This window comes from Protopterus annectens, chromosome 1.part0 (genome assembly GCF_019279795.1).
Source record: "Protopterus annectens isolate FY-2018-M chromosome 1.part0, PAN1.0, whole genome shotgun sequence".
NCBI lineage: Eukaryota > Metazoa > Chordata > Ceratodontiformes > Protopteridae > Protopterus > Protopterus annectens.
The window spans coordinates 657,960,243-657,978,962 of record NC_056725.1 but is presented as its reverse complement, the minus strand read 5'-3'; the positions used below and the strand labels follow the sequence as shown (position 1 = coordinate 657,978,962).

General features: G+C 41.9%; 1 protein-coding gene across 2 annotated transcripts in view; it reads right to left on the bottom strand.

The window, feature by feature from the left end:
• Positions 1–18,720, bottom strand: part of TMEM181 (transmembrane protein 181) — a 1,372,946-nt gene that overhangs the window by 940,375 nt on the left and 413,851 nt on the right. For both annotated transcript variants that reach the window (XM_044061980.1, XM_044061981.1), the window contains exon 2: positions 7,490–7,593. In XM_044061980.1, the coding sequence (XP_043917915.1) occupies positions 7,490–7,593 (104 nt within the window). The remainder of the gene's footprint in view (positions 1–7,489; positions 7,594–18,720) is intronic.

The following is an 18,720-nucleotide window of genomic DNA, read 5'->3' as shown; positions in this document are numbered from 1 at the left end:
TCTACGGTCCCTGGTAAACCAAGGAACCATTCAACCTGTCCTACTTTCCCAAGTGGGAAAGGGTTTTTATTCCAGGATGTTCCTGGTTCCTTCAAAGGAGGGCACTTGGAAGACCTATTCTGGACCTCTCCCAGCTCAAACACCTTCTCAATGTACCTTCTTTTCATATGCGTATTCTTCAAACGCCGTTGCCTCATTCACTACCCAGGGCTTTTCTGGTGTCTTTGGATCTGAAACATGCTTACCTTCACATCGCTATTCACTCTCTTTTCAGGAAATATTTATGTTTCTCTGTGTCTCCTTTTCATTTTCAATTCTTTGCTTTGCCCTTTGGCTGCTATACTGCCCCAAGGGTATTCACAAAATGCCTAGCTCATGGGATTGCTTTCTGTAGACTACAAGGCATTCATACTTTTTCCATATCTAGACAACTTGTTGCTTAAGGCACCATCTCTCAGTTGCCTGTTACAGAATCTGGAGTTCACCATCTCTCTTCTTCAAAGTCTGGAGTTCACTATTAACTTCCAAAAGTCCATCCTGACTCCCTCTCAGGATCATGTGTATATGGAATACAGGATTCAGACTGTGCCAATGTTAGCTTTCTTTCAGTCTCTTTTTCCTCTGACTGCCATGCCAGCCACAGAGTTTCTTTGGGCACTGGGATTCATGGCCTTTTATTTCGATGCTTCCTCTTGCCAGACTGCATTAGCAGAAGCTTCAATGGTACCTCAAGTCAGTTTGGCTGCAGCATTGTCACCCTCAGGATTTCAGTGAACCTCTCCTTCCCTGTCTGAAGACAAAGTTCAAGTGGTGGATTCAACAGTTTGCTCTCAACCTAGGCCAGTCCTTTTAGCCTCCAGCCCTTCTAAAGAACTTTTCGCCAATGCCTCAGACATGGGGTGGGGGGCTTCTTTTGGTCACCTGAAAGTTCAGAGTCTCTGGACTCCCCATCAGAAATCATACCATATCAACATCAAAGAGATAAAAGCTCCAATTGTGGCCCTTCAAGCTTTTCACCCCATGTTGTCTTCAGGCCCCTTGAAGGTGTACACAGACAATGTTACAGTGATGTGGTACATCAACAAGCAGGGAGGCACAAAATCTTACCTCCTTTGTAGGATGGCTTTTCAGGCTTGGGAGGTGGCTTTCAGTTATCAGTTAACTCTTCAGGCAGTATACATTCCTTCAGAGCCAACCTAGTGGCAGACTCTCTGAGCAGGTCCAAAACAGGCTCACAAATGGATGCTACACAGAGACATGTTTCTGGACATTGTCCATCGGTAGGGTATTCCTAAGGCAGATCTTTTTGCCTCTCTGAACAGGCAGCTTCCTCTCTTCTGTTCCAGGGTGCCATGCCATCTGGCAAGGAAGACTAACATCCTTAATTTTCTGTGGAAGAAGTTTTTTTTTATGCCTTCCCTCCTCTTCTTCCAAGAGTCCTGCAGAAGATTCAGATGGACTCCCCAAACGTCTTACTAGCGACTCCCTTTTGGACAATACAGCAGTGGATGCCCTCTTAATGCATCTGGCCAGGGGCAATCACCTACCTCACCAGCAGGATCTCCTCACACAGGATAATGGGTCTCTCATCCATCCTTACGTGTCCATTCTTCAACTGACACTGTGGGTGATAGGGTTTTGATCCCTTTTATAAACGTCTCTTCTGTGGACATGCTCAGAGTTTTACAGAAGGCAAGGAAACCCTCAATCTGGAAAATCTTATATGTCCAAATGGAAAATATTTTCTTTCTGATGCCATGCTCATAACCAGGACCCTTTTTCAGTAGTGGTCCCTCAGGTCCTCTCATTTGTGGAAGCTTTTCCAATCTGCCTTGGGCTACTCTTCTGGGAAGGTCCATTTGTCAGCCATTTCTGCTTGCCTATCCTTGAATCCTCCTTTGGCTTCTTGTTTTGAGGTCAAACAATTTTTACAGGTGTCCTGCATATTAGGCCTCCAAGGAAACCTATTCATCTTCCTTGGGACCTTAATTTTGCTTTGGAAAAATTGACAGACTCCTTTTGAGCATGAAAATTCTGCTTTCTTTGCAACATTGTACCTGGAAGACTATTTTGTTGCTTGCTCTTAATTCTGCTCACAGACTTTCTGAACTCCAGGTCCTTATGGTTGGTCATTCCTCTTTTTTTTGGTTTTTCACAGGAAAAGGGTGTCCCTTCATACTAGTCTTTCTTTCATGCCCATGGTACTAAATGGAGTTATCCTTGAATTAGTCAGTACATCAACCAGACTTCTAATTATACAGTTAACTAAAAATAATGTGCCAGGACACTTGAATTCTGCAAGCACGTCGGCGCCGAACCCCCAGCTCCAACGATCCTTGGATCCATAAACCCTGAAACCGCAGGTTGGATTGGGGAATGAGAAATTGGATGGAAGAAGGGCATGGAGGTCCCCTCTCTGGCTGGGGAGGGGCCTGGCAAGACCTCCCATTTGGATTTGGGTCCGAATGAACCTCCTCATCATCCTGTCCATATCTAGGTCCGACAGACTCAGAGTCGGTTGCTGGTCGGTGCGAATACCTCGATGAAGGCCTCAGGTCCGAGGACTCTGGGGAGAACCTCAGGGAGTGGAGCCAAGGAGAGGTAGTCCTAGTCACTTTCGAAGGCGGGCTAGGGAAGGGCTCCTGCTCTGGAGACCGCTTGCGGTGAATATCCCCTCTCTTGTCCTGGTCTTTCTTCTCTTTTCCTTTAGTCCCCACTTCAGTAGGCTTAGAGAGAGGTTGAGTCCCAGCCTGAGGGGGGGGGGGGGGTTTGATCAGCTACTGGAAGAGCTGAGGTCACCGTGTCCAAGGCAGAAACTGGTAGAAGGCCCTTAGCTAGCAGCTTTGCCTTCCTTTCTTTTAGGGCCCTTGGGTTGAACCCCACACACACACTACATGGCAAAGAAAGATGAGGAACACCGAGACAAATAACACACAGAGTGTGGCCATTAGCCAGTGAAAGCTTGTGGCCACACTCTGTGCATTTTTTAAAAGTAGGTTTTGACTGCTCAGCCATAGTAAAAACCCACTCAGTCAAAACTACCACATACACACTAAGGTTGGGTAGGCCTACTACACTACCTTACTAACTTTAACTTTTTTTTTTTTACACAAAAAAACGACGAACAGTGAAGGGGAGGAAAGGGTTAACTAACGACCTCACACACTCACTAAAAATACAAGAAAAAACTATCACTTACTATACCCAACTTGGAGCTAAAGAGATCACGATGCTTATGCACGAAGCGGCAAATGAGATCTGAGGGAAGGTAGGAGATGTGAGGGATTATGGGTAAGGGGAGGAGCTTGGAGCAGATGCTTGGAAAAAGTTGCCAGCTCGGATCCGAATACCCACAGGTTGCAGAAAAATGAAGTTAACTACTTCAGATTAGTGAGTTACACACTGTCAAAGAGACAGAGGACAGCAGATGGGTTTGGGAATATGTTTTAGAGAAAAGTTAAACAGCAAACAGCTCCAGTGTTCAGTGCTGGGATCAGTCCTCATTATAATATCCACGTCACATATGCTACTGGAGTAGGACAGCAAAATCAATAACAGCAGCAAGACTAGACTAGTGGTCACAGACAGAAGGGAAGCCTTGAAATAAGACCTATACTTTATGCAGACTGGGCAAAATAAGTCACAGAAAAGACTTAAGGTAATAATGTACAAGATTATGTCGCTGGAGGAGGAACCCAGTCAAAAAACTGACATGCCCACAAAAGAGAAGGGTGTAGGACAATCTTCTTCTTCTTCTTCTTTCGGCTTTTTCCCGGTCAGGGGTCGCCACAGCGGATCACCTTGTCCGCACATTGAATGGCAGTGGAGTTTTACCGGTGTCGAGTTGCCGGCCCGGCCCCCTTCTCTTCCACAGGAGAAGGGTGTAGGACAATAAAGGAAGAAATGTATCTGGATAGTGGCATGAAGATGACCAGTTTAATGCAACATGAGAGGGGCAGTGGAGAATAGCAGCAGAATGTTAAGATGCATACCTTGGCGGCAGGAGTCATGGGTTGCTGAAATCATACTCCTACTGGATACAGAACTGGCACAGGTATACCTACAGCACAATGCCCAGTTTTGCCAGTAACACACAAAAAGGAAGATTAAACTTCAAGGGTGCAGTCATCAGTATCATGGTTCTAAGAATGTCCATTAAAAAGAGTGAGCAGCCAGCTCTAATAACAAAATATTTATCAACAACTCACATGCAATATCAAGCTTATTTTCTACTGTACTTTTTGCTCCATACCTGTTGACCATCAAGACTTTTCTCATCAGACACGGCCCATTTGATCACCTGAACTAGGAATTCCACCTAATGAAGAGCAAGAGCCACCCAGAAGAAGACACACAGCTATGATGGTGTTTTGTGCCCTCACCATTATCTCAGCAATGAGGGTATCTATAATTGCCTAATCACACCCTGGGCACGGAAGACTGCAATGCAGAGCCCTGCAAGTGCTTACTTTCACAGACCTGAGTTGAAGGCTACCACCAGGCAGTGGCTTGGCGTGCCTAATGACATCAGGCTGCACATTTGTGTCACTGTCCCTCCTCAGAGGGACTGTGGTTGTACATGGCCAGCGCCACACAGCTTTCTCCCCCAGGTTGGGATGGTAGCTCCATCAGATGCCCTAGTTGCCAATTAAAATAGGGTCACCTGGGCCACAGTCAGGGTTTTATCTATTTCAATGAAGATGGGAACTGGCTTATTTTTGAATTCTGAGCATTGGACATTTGGTAAGCTCTTCCATAATTTCTTAGTTCTAATACAAAATGCTCTAGACTTAGACCTGGTTTTATAACCAAGAACAGTAAGAAGTTTCTATTATAAACAGAATGAGAGTAATCCATATAATTTTAGACTTCAATTAGCTTCCATGACATAGCAATGTAGGCTACTGAAAGCATTAATTAAATCAGCTTTAATGAGGTGATAAACAGAAAACCAGTCTACAAACATTTGGTATAACCAAGATTCTTGATCAAACTGATTCTCTTTTGAAAATTGACAAAAGCACCCTAACTTCTGAACATCACTGACAGACCACATGTAAATGGAGGCAACAAACTCAATTAAAGATCAACAATAAATGTGTATATAAGCAGTTAAGCATGGGGGGGGTATTATGAGATTGCACAAAAACTGAATTCTTCAAACTTTATACACTTCGAGAAATATACTAAATGTAGGAGTCAAAAATATGTCATCACAGGCCATGATGCCCAAGTCTTTATACAGCAATTTAATTCTAAGCATATTATTATTTAGAGCATAAGGATAAAGTAAGTGCTTTTTTTGCAAAGTGGCTTACAGCACCCCTTTTGTTATTTAATACATTATGAGTGCTAGCTCAAGAAATAAGGTCATCCTACTGAGACTATAACAGATGTTGGTCACTAATCCAAGTAATAGAACAAGCTATTTTACTGTCATCAAACCTGGAAGAGCATGCAATTCTGTGCACAGGCATAGACATCATAAACAAATGAAAACGGTATTGTCTGATGATAGGCCCGGGGTATCCCACTTGTCATAACTCTAGGAGAAGATAAGGATTCTCCAGCTCTGACAGTAGACATTCTGTTAGTCATCCAGTTGTTTGCTTTCTTTTTTTGGTCCTGCTGAGTTGCTCCACTACATCTCTCCCCAAACTGGTCCATTCATAGGGTGTGGTAGTCAGGTATCCCTGGGTTAGATGAGAGCCCTATAACTCATTCATTTTTTGCTTGCTGTACTTAATCAGCCTATGCTTTTCTGCTACAGCAAGATTTGGGTGTCACAGATCAGGCAAGCTTTCAGTACTGATGAAGCAGCCTACTTCCCCCTCTCTTCACGCTCATTCCTTCCTGCATCTGCTCCTCTGAGTTCCATTAATTGCTACCCGCTGCAGGAAGTATGCATTCACATGCTGACGTCTCCAACCAGTGTGCTAGCATGAGAGTAGCATGGGCCCTGCAGCCCATGCTCCACAGATGTTACAATCAGTACTCCACATAAGTGTTACAAAATGGCAAATCACAGCTACCTCCCTCATCCAGGATAGGCAAGCCATACCAGCCACTTTTTTCCACCACCCAAGCTACTAATCGAACTGTGATCATCTGGGCTGTGGTCAGGGCTTCATCCCTCTCTGTCACAAAGCCAGGAGTTACTCAACCAGTTTGAATCAGATGATCACATAAGGACTTAACATTAAGCTTACCAAGCTGAATTATGATCCACCTAAGTAGAATGGTGTCAAAAGCCCTTTTTTTTAGACCTAAGAAAACCACATCAACCAGTAAGCTCAAATCCAAGCCATCCTTAATATTATCACAAAACCAAATCAGATTTGTCACACAATACTTTTTGGCAATGTAAACATATTATAGTATACATTCATTTGTTCAGTCAAGTTTGGTGAGAAACATTTGGTTCCAAAAAAACCTTCTCAAATATTTTACATATACTGTAATGCTGGTTAAATTACCCCGGGGCCTTTGGTATCCCTACCTTAAAGATAAGCATCCCAACTGAAGTTTTCCATAAATGTTGTACATATCTGCTCTGTAAACCATAATGGAGTAGAATGTGTAAAGCAAGGGTGAAAAACATATACAGGTTAATGATGAAATGTAACTGCTAGTTCTTCTTGCCCAACTACTGTGTTTGCTTTTAATTTGGACAGTGCCTTTTCCACCATGTCTATAGTAATAATACAATATTCAGCATTAAGAAGGGGGAGTTATACTACATTATCAGTTACTCACAAACAATACTAGGCAAAGACATCACTTAGCAAGTCTGCAATTTCTAATATGCAAGATAGACACCTTTATATACAAGATCTGAGATTCCACTTGGCAGTGATCCTATCTGTTTGAGATGTAAATAAAAGTCCTTCAAGTTATCTGTGGCAGTAGTATTAAAGGCTTTTTGAGAGAATGCCTTCTTACTTTGAGTAGTTTAAGATAAGTTACAAATATTTTTTTTGCCTCATACATTCATAGAGATTACAATGCAGAGTCAGTCCATAGACCATTTTGCCAATACCCACCCTTAAAAGTCATATCATACCTCCAGAAGAGCAAACAAGTCAAGCCTTAGACTAATTTAAGGTAATTCATTCAACTGTCAAGGCTTAAGAAAGTGACCGTATCACTTTGTTGTATATGTAATGGATTATTTCAGAAATGGGGTAAGCAACAGGTAATAAATTTGTCCCTCAAGCATGTCTTATTTAATTGTTGATACAGTCTTGAGTCTTTAGTTGTAGTGTTTATGGAGCCATTTGTTTTGAGGAGGTGTAGGAGCTCAAGGAAGTTAGAACTGTTCACAGCACAGAATGTTAGATACAACTCACTGTACAAGAGTCTGCAAGACTTACAGAACACTTGTGTTAGAAGCAGAGGGTCTTTATAAAAAAAAAGACTACGTCCAAACACCTGTACAGCTACTAGTACCCAATATATATACTCCCAAACCTGCCACAGTTTTGCTTACCAAGAATTCCAATGAAGACAGTAAGGCCAAAGCAAAGAAAGAACACAACAAACACCAGTACAAAGTGACGTTTGGACAGGGTATACAATCGCATTGGAGCCAACCTGCAAAGAAAAAAATAATTAATTAAATGTCAGAAATTGTGAACACAAAGTAGCTAAAACATGCAACCCACAGATATTTCAGGCTCACAGAGTTTGCATACTTTTCTACAAAAAAAACTTTTTAATGTAACCTCATACATATAACCTATCAAAGAAAAACGAGTAATACAACTCAAATGATCAATCCACAGTTTCTTACAACATAAATACTTTTACTTTCACAAAGGAAAATACATAAAATTTCAAATGCCAGTTTTAACAGTCTGACTTTATTCTGCACCGTTCAAGAAAAAATTTTCACTAACTTTAGAATGCCAGCTCTAATAGAGCAAAAGACCCCGACTATGATCACGACATCCTACATTCAACTGGTGGCCCAGACTTTAAAGGAGCTAGAGAAGGGAGGGAGTGGAGGAACAGGGTGAAGTGCGAATGTCCAGGTTGTCCTTCAAATGGTCGCATCCCCAGTGAAGATCACAGACCACATGCGAGCACTTGCTCTAAGAGAGAACAGCCTTCTGAGGAGTTACATTACTCATGCAAGTTGCTGACATGTCCTTGCTGAGGTCCAATGCATGCCAGACCATGAACCACACTTGTTTACATTCTAATAAAACTCCTTCATCAGCCCTTTTACTTAAGTTTATGCAGCAGCAGCCTGTGACCTTTGCAAAGCACCAAAAGCTGGATGTCACTTCCAGATGTTGGTCTTTCTTTAAGGACATGGTGAGTAAGAGTATGTTTTCTTACAGCAGCCACCCAGGACTATAATCTGGGGACTCTGCTAGGATGAAATGATGCAAACTATCCTATAACAGAAAACTGCTAACTAGGCTATCAGTAGAAATGGCGTGACCAAGGTGTGAGTTTGTCTACATGAAGATACAAATGGATCCTGCTTAATGAACATCTCCAACAGGATAGCAGTCAGATAAGAATAAGAAAAAGGCTTACAGACATAGGGACATAAATGTGTCTGGAGTAGAATGGGGATACAAAAATAACCTCTTGCTTTAAAATGCCTTCACCTTCTGCATGAACATCGTTATCACAAGAAACAAGGGAATAAGCATACAGGAGACACTGTGGCCAAGGTGTCATCAGGGCATTCCAAGTCCTGTCAATGGGTGCTGGGATTAGTCAAATGTGTGTGACATTTGACAATAGCAAGGAAGGCAAACAAGTAACATAGTGAGAAACCCATCTCTTGAAACTCTTCCTCACCATTTTTTGGGCAAGAGTAAACAGTGTCCGAACCTGTTCTCCAAGTAACTGGCTTCCCAAGGATGTAGACTGTTGAAAAGAAGCAATTCTTCCTGAAGGTCAACCTCCACAATTTTGGGCTAGGTTTGTAAAGGCTCCAGGGCCATTAGCCTAGTACACACCTATGAACCTTCTCTGCACCAGAGTTCCCCTTTGCCTGTCAAATTACCAATCTACCTCCATAATGTTGACTGAAATGGCCAAAAAAAAAAAAAAAAAAAAAAAACATAGGGATAAACTGTTGCAGGGCAAACGGAGAAAGAAAAGTCACTCATTTCCAGGACACTAATGTGCATCCGAGTCTCCTGATCAGGCAAATGCCCTAAGCAAACTGCTCATCACAGTGCTTCCTTCCTACCCAAGCACTGAGACATCTACCCTTAAGGGTGACCACAAGAAGTTCCTACGTAAACAGTCCTTCATTCAAAAGGTGCACTAGAATAAGCCACGAGCCCTGAAGACCTTCAGTAGTTTTATCATAGCATCCTAAGGAGCCTTGTCCAGAGACCACAGTACTCAGATTCTCCACTGCATGTCTCTCATACAGTAACCAGCATAATGCACAAAGAACACTGCAATCAACCTCAGAGCTATAAATCATGAAGTGGAATAACTGCTTTCAGAATGTCCTGAATCTCTTTAGGGTCAAAAATTGTTGACTAATGCTGTAATCCTGGGAAAAGTCTACAAAACTTAACATCTGACGTTATGGAAGCTGAAGCTTTGTAAAACTCACTGCAATCCTAAGGAGAGAAAAATGTGAAGCAGATACTTCCTCTGTCTGACAAAACCATCTCTTGACAGAATCAGCAAAAGCCAGAATGTAAACATTCTGATGCAGTGCAGACTTAAGTAAGATGGAACTACTAATATACACTTTGTGCATGTTCTTGGCACTAAGGTAGAACTGACAGGAAGACAGCAACACTGGAAGTGACTAGTTCCTATTCAGAAGTGGAGGAACATTCTCAACTGCTTTACTACTTTTGTGTGGGGTGGGTGCCTGTTAAAATTCCAAGGACTACAACTGCGATCATCAGAAATCAAAACAGAAAATGCAAATGTGGGACAGTGTACAGAAAGTCCAAGACTGTGGTACTGTGGACTATTACCCTCTGTCTGAGGTACAGCAATCTTGAGATTACTATACAGAAGTAGTTAGTGAGGGTGTGCTGAATAAAGGTCTAACTGTGAGTTTTGGAATTTTCTGGTGTTTGAACTGCAGTTTATGTTTTGAAATGTCAGGACTCTCACACTCAGAAGTGGGTCTCATTCTTTTGATAGGAAGCCCTTTATGTGCAAGTAAGATTCTTCAAGCTCTAAACAGCACATCCAGTCTCCTCTGGAGGAGCAAGTTAAGAGTGCTGATGTAAAAAGGACACTTCTGGGGCAAAGCTCTATTGGCTGTTGAGATCTATAATAAGCTAAGACTCCTGGTCTTTCTGACATAAAAAAGGAATAAGAAACATCAAAAGCCTTGCTGATCAAGAAAGACATTTAGGATAGCTCTCGTCTGAATGAACTTTTGCATCTCCTTCCTCACATGCAATGTTTAGTGGTCTGGTACATTCAACAAAGGCAACAAGCTGAGATCATGTGAAGAAAAGTATGTTAACAGAGAGATACTGGCTACAATCTCTCTCATCCACACTTGCTTTGTTATTGCAAACCAAGCCAAAACATGAAGAATGACTCCATTTCATCACCTATGTAAGGAGGCAATCAGAATGAGAATCAGGACTGATGTGACCCACTTCGAGGTTAGCCATGAAAAATCACCAAGATCTGAGCTAATGGCCCTGAATTCCAGCTAAGGAAGGCTGCCAGGCAACAGTCAAATGCTATTTCTGGGCCAGTGTCACACTGGAGTCAGGTCTCGATTCCCCTACATTCTCAAAAGTTGGACTCCTTTAACAGTTGATTGTCTGTTCCTTTTCCTTCATCCTCTTCAAATGATGTTATACTGTGGGTCTAACTAAGAGTCTTTTTAAAGGAGAATATATGAAGATCACCACAGTGTCCTCAGCAAACCTAATAAGGGGCAGTTAGGAGTGTCCATACTTAGCTATGCCAGATCCTAGTCAGCCTAACAACCCCATCTGCAGCTACATATGCTATGTGAACCATCAAGCTGCCCACTGGTACAGCAGTGGATGCCTGTGCCTTAAAAGTCTGAATCAATGGTTCTTACGGAAGTTCAAAGCACACTACATTCAGCAAGTCCTTCTAAAAATACATATGGTAAAATGGTTCATCACCGTAGGAAGCAACATGGATAATGTTGACACGGAGTTCCTAAAGTGGTTCACAGCTCCTGATTCTCATGAGAGGTACAGAATACAGAAGTTATGGAGCCATGCTACTCTTTTAAGGTACCTGAAGAGACAGTAATGTCTGGCTTGGAGGTGCCAGCCCAAACTGGGCATTCCTGGGGAGAGTAAAAGTACAATTAACCTTCCTGGGAACTGGAACTGTAGCATCAGGGTGTTTTCAAGTAAACAAGGTAGCATCATACAGGCACCCTCCAATGAAAATTAGCCTATTGCTAGACAGAGCTTTTTTGGTCACCTCTGAGAAAAGGAGATTGTTTCAGAGCATTAGCTCCTTTTCTCTTGCTTCAAATGATTATTCCTCACCAAATCTGGGATTCTCCAGAGGATCTAGAGAAGAAACAGCACCATCCTCAACACTTCGATTTAAAGTGCCTTGTATCAGAGATGCATTTTCTGGTGCAGGGACTTTAATTCTGCTGATAAAGACCTGCCAGTTTGTTTGTTCCATCTGAGAGGAGGATGGTACACAGTGTATCTCATCAATTAGGGAAGTTGAGAAGGGTGAGGTGAAGCCTGGACACACCATAAAATGCCCAAAGCAATGGAAAGCACTGTAGTCCAAGCAGGAGATCCAAGAAGAACAGCCAAAAAATGATCTCGAAGAAAGACTGGCAAGAGTGGCTGAAATACCAGAAAAGTGTACGTTACCACCTGTCATTTGAAAAACTTGTCCCTGTGGTGCAGGGAACTCCTAACCCTCAGACAATCAGGGGAAAATGTAAACTGGCAAGAAGGTGACATTTGAAACAGCAGTAAAAAGATGCCTGTATAACCAACAATGTACCTAAGATGGGTATATCAATTTCTGATAAGACAGTGTATGGGCCAACTCCTGGAAAATTGTTGCAAACAAGAAAGACAACTATATCAAAATGCAAGGAGCCATTGCTAAGTACAATCATACTGGAGATAAAGGTGCTTGCAGAGCTGGCAATGGGCAAATAAATACCTAATAAACAAGCTTCAGGAGGAAACAGGCATCTGGAGTGCTGGAACTAGTCTGTTAATTGCTGTAGCCAGAAGAGATAATCAATATGTAATAAAACATGCAACCTTTCCAAGAAGAAAGGAGAAAAGTGTATGACACTGTGAAAGTGCAGACATTTATTTCGATCATAGAGGCCTCATGCACAGGTGGTGGCAGTGGTGGGCGCTACAACAGTAATGACAGAAAGCCTGACCTAACCCTATCCATTATTACTGCTTTGTGAACCTTCAGTATTTTTGGTGACACTGTCCATTGATTTCTTATTATAAATTTTACAAAATGTAACTTTTTCATTTTTATGCCTATGTATGTCAGACAAAAAAAAAAAAAAACAAAGGAAACTACAGAAACACAACACAAGAACCTTGACCAAGGCCTGGAACTAAAAATGAGACCTTCTTGGAAGAACAGCCTCAAGGCCATACTTCAAGGCACAGTAACTTCTGCAACATTAAATAATACTTTAATTTTGGTCTCTATGAACTGGGATTGCTGTTACACCTTAGGCAAACTGTATAAGTAAAGTGTTTTGTTTGGCACTAAAGCAAATTAATTATTCAGTGTGCCTTTCTGCTTGTGGTGTTTGCTTCCTGCAGGTGTGATATTCAAAAACAGTGAAACAACCGCTCTAAACTTTTTATTTCAAGAATTAGGGACAAAGCAAAACAAATAATAATAATTAGTAAAAAGGTCCCCAAATGAAGGACACATACCAGTATTTAAAATGTTGATAGAAAAAGAGAATGTGAAAACCATGTATTTTCAACGGTACAAGATGTTTGTAACTGCTGTAATATCAGCATTTACAGATAAATGTATTTAGCAACTACAATCCACCAACAGTGTTCAAGAAAGTGACACAAAATATGTACAAAAAAACAAGTGAAATATTCTCAAACTAAAAGGCAGTACTCCAAAAAAGATAAGGAGTATGGAAAGTTTGCACCTACAGTGAAATATCCCCTAAAAAATCAAAACTCACTACAGCAGCTTAGAGACATTTACTATAACTAAGGAACTTTTATGACAAGAAAGAACTGGACAGGCTGGAGGTGATAATGTATTACGGGACTGGGTGTTGTTACCAACCTGGGAAAGTTTTGTGTTGAGTGGCCCTAACGGCTGCAGCATAAGTCCTAACAGTTTCTTTAGCAAGAGCTCTACAATATCGTATCAGACCCTCCATGCATTTCTATAATCTGGACCTTCCAAGAATTTCAAGGTCAGAAGTCAACAAATTTTAATACTCCATAATTTCCCAAAAACAATCAAGGGTTTGCAGCCTTATCTGCGGATTTTTAGCATCCCGAAATCTAGTATTTGAGAAAGGCTTAGCTCGAGTTCAGTGAACACCAACTAAAATGTGCAGGAAAACAACAACAACTCTAAAACTTAATGTGATGATTATTCCACAACTGAAGCCTAAAAGGGTGGATATGCCTTATTGGAGCTACTCCTCATGCCAACATTATTCTTTGCAGACATAGCTTGTGTATGTGCTCAGCCTGCTGATTCTGGGTACACACAATTAGAAGCCTACAATTTGATGTCCATCTCACAACCACCCCCTGGTAATGCATTCAGTAACCAGAATACTAAACAAAGTGGTTTCATTTGTATTGTATGAGCACCTAGACAGTCCATTTGTTCCAGTTTTTGTTCCAAAGCCGAAATGGGAATGTTCTGTAAAGAAACAACTCTTTCCATAAGAGTGTAATGAATGTTTGTCATACTCGTGAACCACTATGGTTCCCCAGTGGCAGATGTCTTTAATAACTGTTTTACTTCTTCAAAGAGACAACTACTTTGAGAAGGTTCCCACTTTTTTCCTACTGTAAAGGCCAAGGTACATTGAGCTATTTCTACTAATAGTATATTACTTCTGGTATTTTTGGGAAGAATTAAGTCTGACCCTTAAAAGACTGCTGGCAAAGCCTTCACAGAAATAGAATAAAGAGTATTGTGGTGCAAAGCAATTCCAGTAAAAATTCAGGCTGTTCATTTCAGGTCAGGCTCCCTACCATTACACCCATCAATAACGGTTCATTTTTGTTAAACACTCTTTGCTCCTGCTGCATGTTGTGGTGTTTTGAGGGTTTTCACTTAAGCTTTCCATTCTCCATGAAAACCCAACTCCCACAGCTAGAAAGGGGACATACAATGAGCTGTCTGCAGTATTCACTTCTACAAGGGGCATTGCTAGCAAGCAGCCCTGCTCACTTCCCTCAGACATGGGACGTGATTTTTCCAATTTCCACTGAATAAACTGCACATTCATATGGCAACAGAGTGCTACCCACCTTCTTTGTCCCCTGGTAGAGGTGAGCTGGCCATGCCCCTTCACTCCTCTCACTCCCTGCCTGACTGCTCCAGTGCCTGGGCCGCTAATCAACCTCTGGTCATCTATGTCATACTAAGTACTCCATCAATCTGCACCACAAAGCCAGGCAATATTACTCAATTCTGGACATGGTGTCATACAGGCATGGCTGAAGAATTGAAAAAACTAGAGGTTCTACGCACTCCATATTCAGCAAATCTCTACCCTCAGATTAATAATTAAAACTAGCAGAATGTTTTTTTGTTGTGGTGAGTATAACAAAAGGTAATAGCCTAAGACAACCATTTGGAAATAGTTTATTTTGACAAAGGTTGGCCTTTTTCCTGATCTTTAAAAAAAATAAACAACTGATCCAAAGATCTGAAAGATTTAGTTCTGTCAAGACAGTACCATAGTGTCATTGGACATCCAAGGTAAGTAGTATCCTTTCTCCCTCATTTTTAGGTTTAGCAAATAAAAAGGGGAGATGGATACTTCATCTTAAAGTAAACTCCGATACAATTTTACACATAAAAGGAGGATTAGTTCTAAAAGACACCCTGCCTCTTTGGAAAATGAGACAGGATTGACTCACCTTAAGACCTTGCAACTCAGATTCTCTTCTTGCAGAGATCACAGCAATCAGTAAAATAGTTTCAGTGTTAAGAACATCAGGTCAGGTACACAGGCTAGTTCAAATAGATCAATTGTTAGCTTCTCTAACATAAAATTAAGATCCCACAGAGAGGCCATAGGTTTCTTGGAGGCCTCTTATGCAAACCCTCCTTTCAAAAACATTTTGACATCAGAATACACTGAAAGAGGAAGATTTGTGTGCACACATCCTGAAATGGCCAATAAATGAACCTTGATGGAAGAGTTAGAAAGGTCATAGCCAAGTAACCCACAAAGATTGGAAAAAACAGAGAACAAATTAGTCCTGAATGTGTTAAGTTGATAAATGGAAAAGATTTTTCTAGTTGGTGCCAATAACTGATTTTCTAGTAGCACACTCAATTGCCTCCATTAGTACCTGCTGCAAGTTCTCAGTAAACAGGTGCCTAAAGGGAATTAAGACCCTTTCATACGGGTAGTCAGTTGAATTTGGTTGGGGGTTGGGATGTATCAAACACCAAAGATCTTGTGCAAGTAGATCCATTCATGTGGTAATTGTCTCTGGTCATTTCTAAAAGAAGGGAAAATCACTGCTGTCCAGGCCACAAGAAAGTCACAACGATCTTGGGCAATTAGTTTGAATCTTCAGAAGTACCCTAGACATCAGTTGAAAAAGAATACATAAACATTTCTATCCAAGGAAAGGCAAAGGCATCTACAGTGGATATAAAAAGTGTACCCACCCCTGTTAAAATGCCAGATTTTTGTGATATAAAAAAAATGAGACCACAATAAATCATTTCAATACTTTTCCCACCTTTAATGTGACCTATAACCTGTACAATTCAATTGAAAAACAAACAAATCTCTTAGGAGAAATAATATAAAAAATAAAAAACGTACAATGCGCTGGTTGCAGCCACGGTGGTGCAGCAGTAGCATTGTTGCCTCACAGCAAGATGTTCTCCTGTTCGATTCTCGGCTGGAGTGCCTCGTGTGTGGAGTCTGCATGCCCTCCCCGCAGTCGAGTGGCGTTCGAAAGACATGCGTGAATGGGCGTGCTTTCGTTGAAGGTTGGGCATCGGGCTGGCAACTCAGCACCATAAAAATCTACTGCCAATCATTAGCAGACAGGAGTTCCGCTGTGGCGACCCTTAACCAGGAAAAGCCAAAAAGACAAACAACAACGCTGGTTGCATAAGTGTGCACACCCTTAAACTAATACTTTGTTGAAGCACCTTTTGATTTAATTACAGCATTCACTTTTCTTGGGTACACACCTGCCATCAATTAAAGAGACTCTGATTAACCCCAAATGAAGTTCAGCTGTCCTAGTAGGATTTTCCTGACATTTACTCAGTTGCCTGCTACAGCAAAAGCCTTGGTTCGCAGACAGCTTACAAAGCTTCAAAGGTATCTTACTGTTGAAAGGTATCAGTCAGGTGAAGGGTACAAATAATTTCCACAGCATTGGATATACCATGGAACACAGTGAAGACAGCCATCAAAAAGTGGAGAAAATACGAGATAACAGTGATACTGCAAAGAACTGGACGTCCCTCCAAAATTGATGAAAAGACAAGATGAAAACTGGTCAGGAAGGCTGTCAAGAGACCTACAGCTACACTGAAGGAGCTGTAGGAATTTCTGGCAAGTACTGGTTATGTACTTCATGTGACAACAATCTTCCGTATTCTCCCCATGTCTGGATTAAGAGGTAGGGTTGCAAGACTGAAGCCTTTTCTTACACAGAAAAACACCCAGGCCTGGCTAAAATTTGCAAAACAATACATCAGGTCTCCCAAAAGCATGTGGGAAAATGTGTTATGATCTGATGAGACCAAGGTTGAACTTTTTGGCCACAATTCCAAAAGGTACGTTTGGCGCAAAAACAACTCTTTGCATCACCAAAAGAACACCATCCCCACGGTGAAGCATGGTGGTGGGAGTATCATGCTTTGGGGTTGCTTTTCTTCATCTGGAACTGGGGCTTTAGTCAAGGAGGAGGGGAATTATGAACAGTTTCAAATACCAGTCACTTTTGGCCCAAAACCTTCAGGCGTCTGCTAGAAAGCTGAAGATGAAGAGAAATTTCACCTTTCAACATGACAATGACCCCAAGCATACATCCAAATCAACAAAAGAATACAAGAAAATTAAAGTTTTGGAATGGCCCAGCCAGAACTCAGACCTAAATCCAATAGAAAATCTGTGGGGAGACATGAAGAGGGCTGTGTACAAGAGATGCCCTCACAATCTGACAGATTTGGAGCGCTTTTGCAAGTAAGAGTGGGCAAATATTGCCAAGTCAAGATGTGCCATGCTGACAGACTCCTACCCAAGAACACGGAATGCTGTAATTATAGGTTCATAGGTTCATACTAGGCTATCTGCCCTAGGGCATTTATAAGCCTAGCCAGAGTTGTGTGGCTTTCCCACCCCACCCTGGTTGAAGAATACTATACCCATTGTTTTGCCGCCCCTCGTCAGCAGTGTACATAAGATGCATTCGAATGGGGGGCATTGTACTCATCATTGGGTCTGATAGTGAAGAGTACAGGGAACAATGACCTCCCTTGATCTGGATGGGTCTTGAATCCCTTCATAATCAATTGGAGGCAATGTCCCTGTGGTAACTTTAAGGCCATGGCTCTGGCACCAGTTACCCATTTCTATGAGACCTCTCTGAAGGATATCTGTGTGTGATGGATTTTTTTCAACTATGTCAGTTTGCAGTCATCACTTCTGAAAGTAGATGCCGAACAAGAGGGGCCGGGACTGAGCCCTGTGGGACACCGCTTGACCAGTCTTTGGGTCTGACATGGCACCCAGCAACCTAACCCTGTGGGTTCTGTCCTTTGAGCCAGTTGCAAGCCATCTGCATACCATCTGGTGGTTCTTTAAAGCTGGGTGAGCTTTTCTATGATACCCCGAGGGTGTTGTGTGGTCGAATTGCAAGGGTCAAGGTTCTGGGTGTGAACTGCTTACCCTCATCCAGTTCAAGAGGCATGATCTGCCCTTGACAAAGCCGAATTGCAGGATCCAATGTCTGTAGGTCCCCTATGTCTATTTATAGGTTCCCATTATGATCCCTCTCATGTAGCTTCAATTCAGGCTTGTTTTTGTAAGGGATTCAGCAGAGTGGGTTGTGGTTTCCAATGGCTCAGGGGCCTTGAAGGATATTTGAAAATTTCTTCACTGTGGTCTTTTTGTTGGGGGGGGGCACGTGATTCCAGTGAGAGTGAGATAGGTTTATCTCTACCAAATGAGGAGATGCTCACTTCGGTTGTTTTTGTCCCTTGTTGTGTTGATGATGATGATGTCTTTCATATCTTGTGTACTTGGAATGGTGGTGTTCCATAGTTCCATTTGAGTTTATGAACCAACTCCGGAACCTTTGGGGGTGGGTATTGGGCTTGAGGTTCCCAGTCTATGTTTGAGGTGTGGGTATCCTTGATGAATATGGATACACCCCTCCCTTTTGTGGTAGTGGGGACATTTTTGGGGGCCATACTTTAAATCGAAAGGTGCTGCAACAAAGTATTAGTTTAAGAGTGTGCACTCACAACAAAGTATTAGTTTAAGGGTGTGCACACTTATGCAACTAG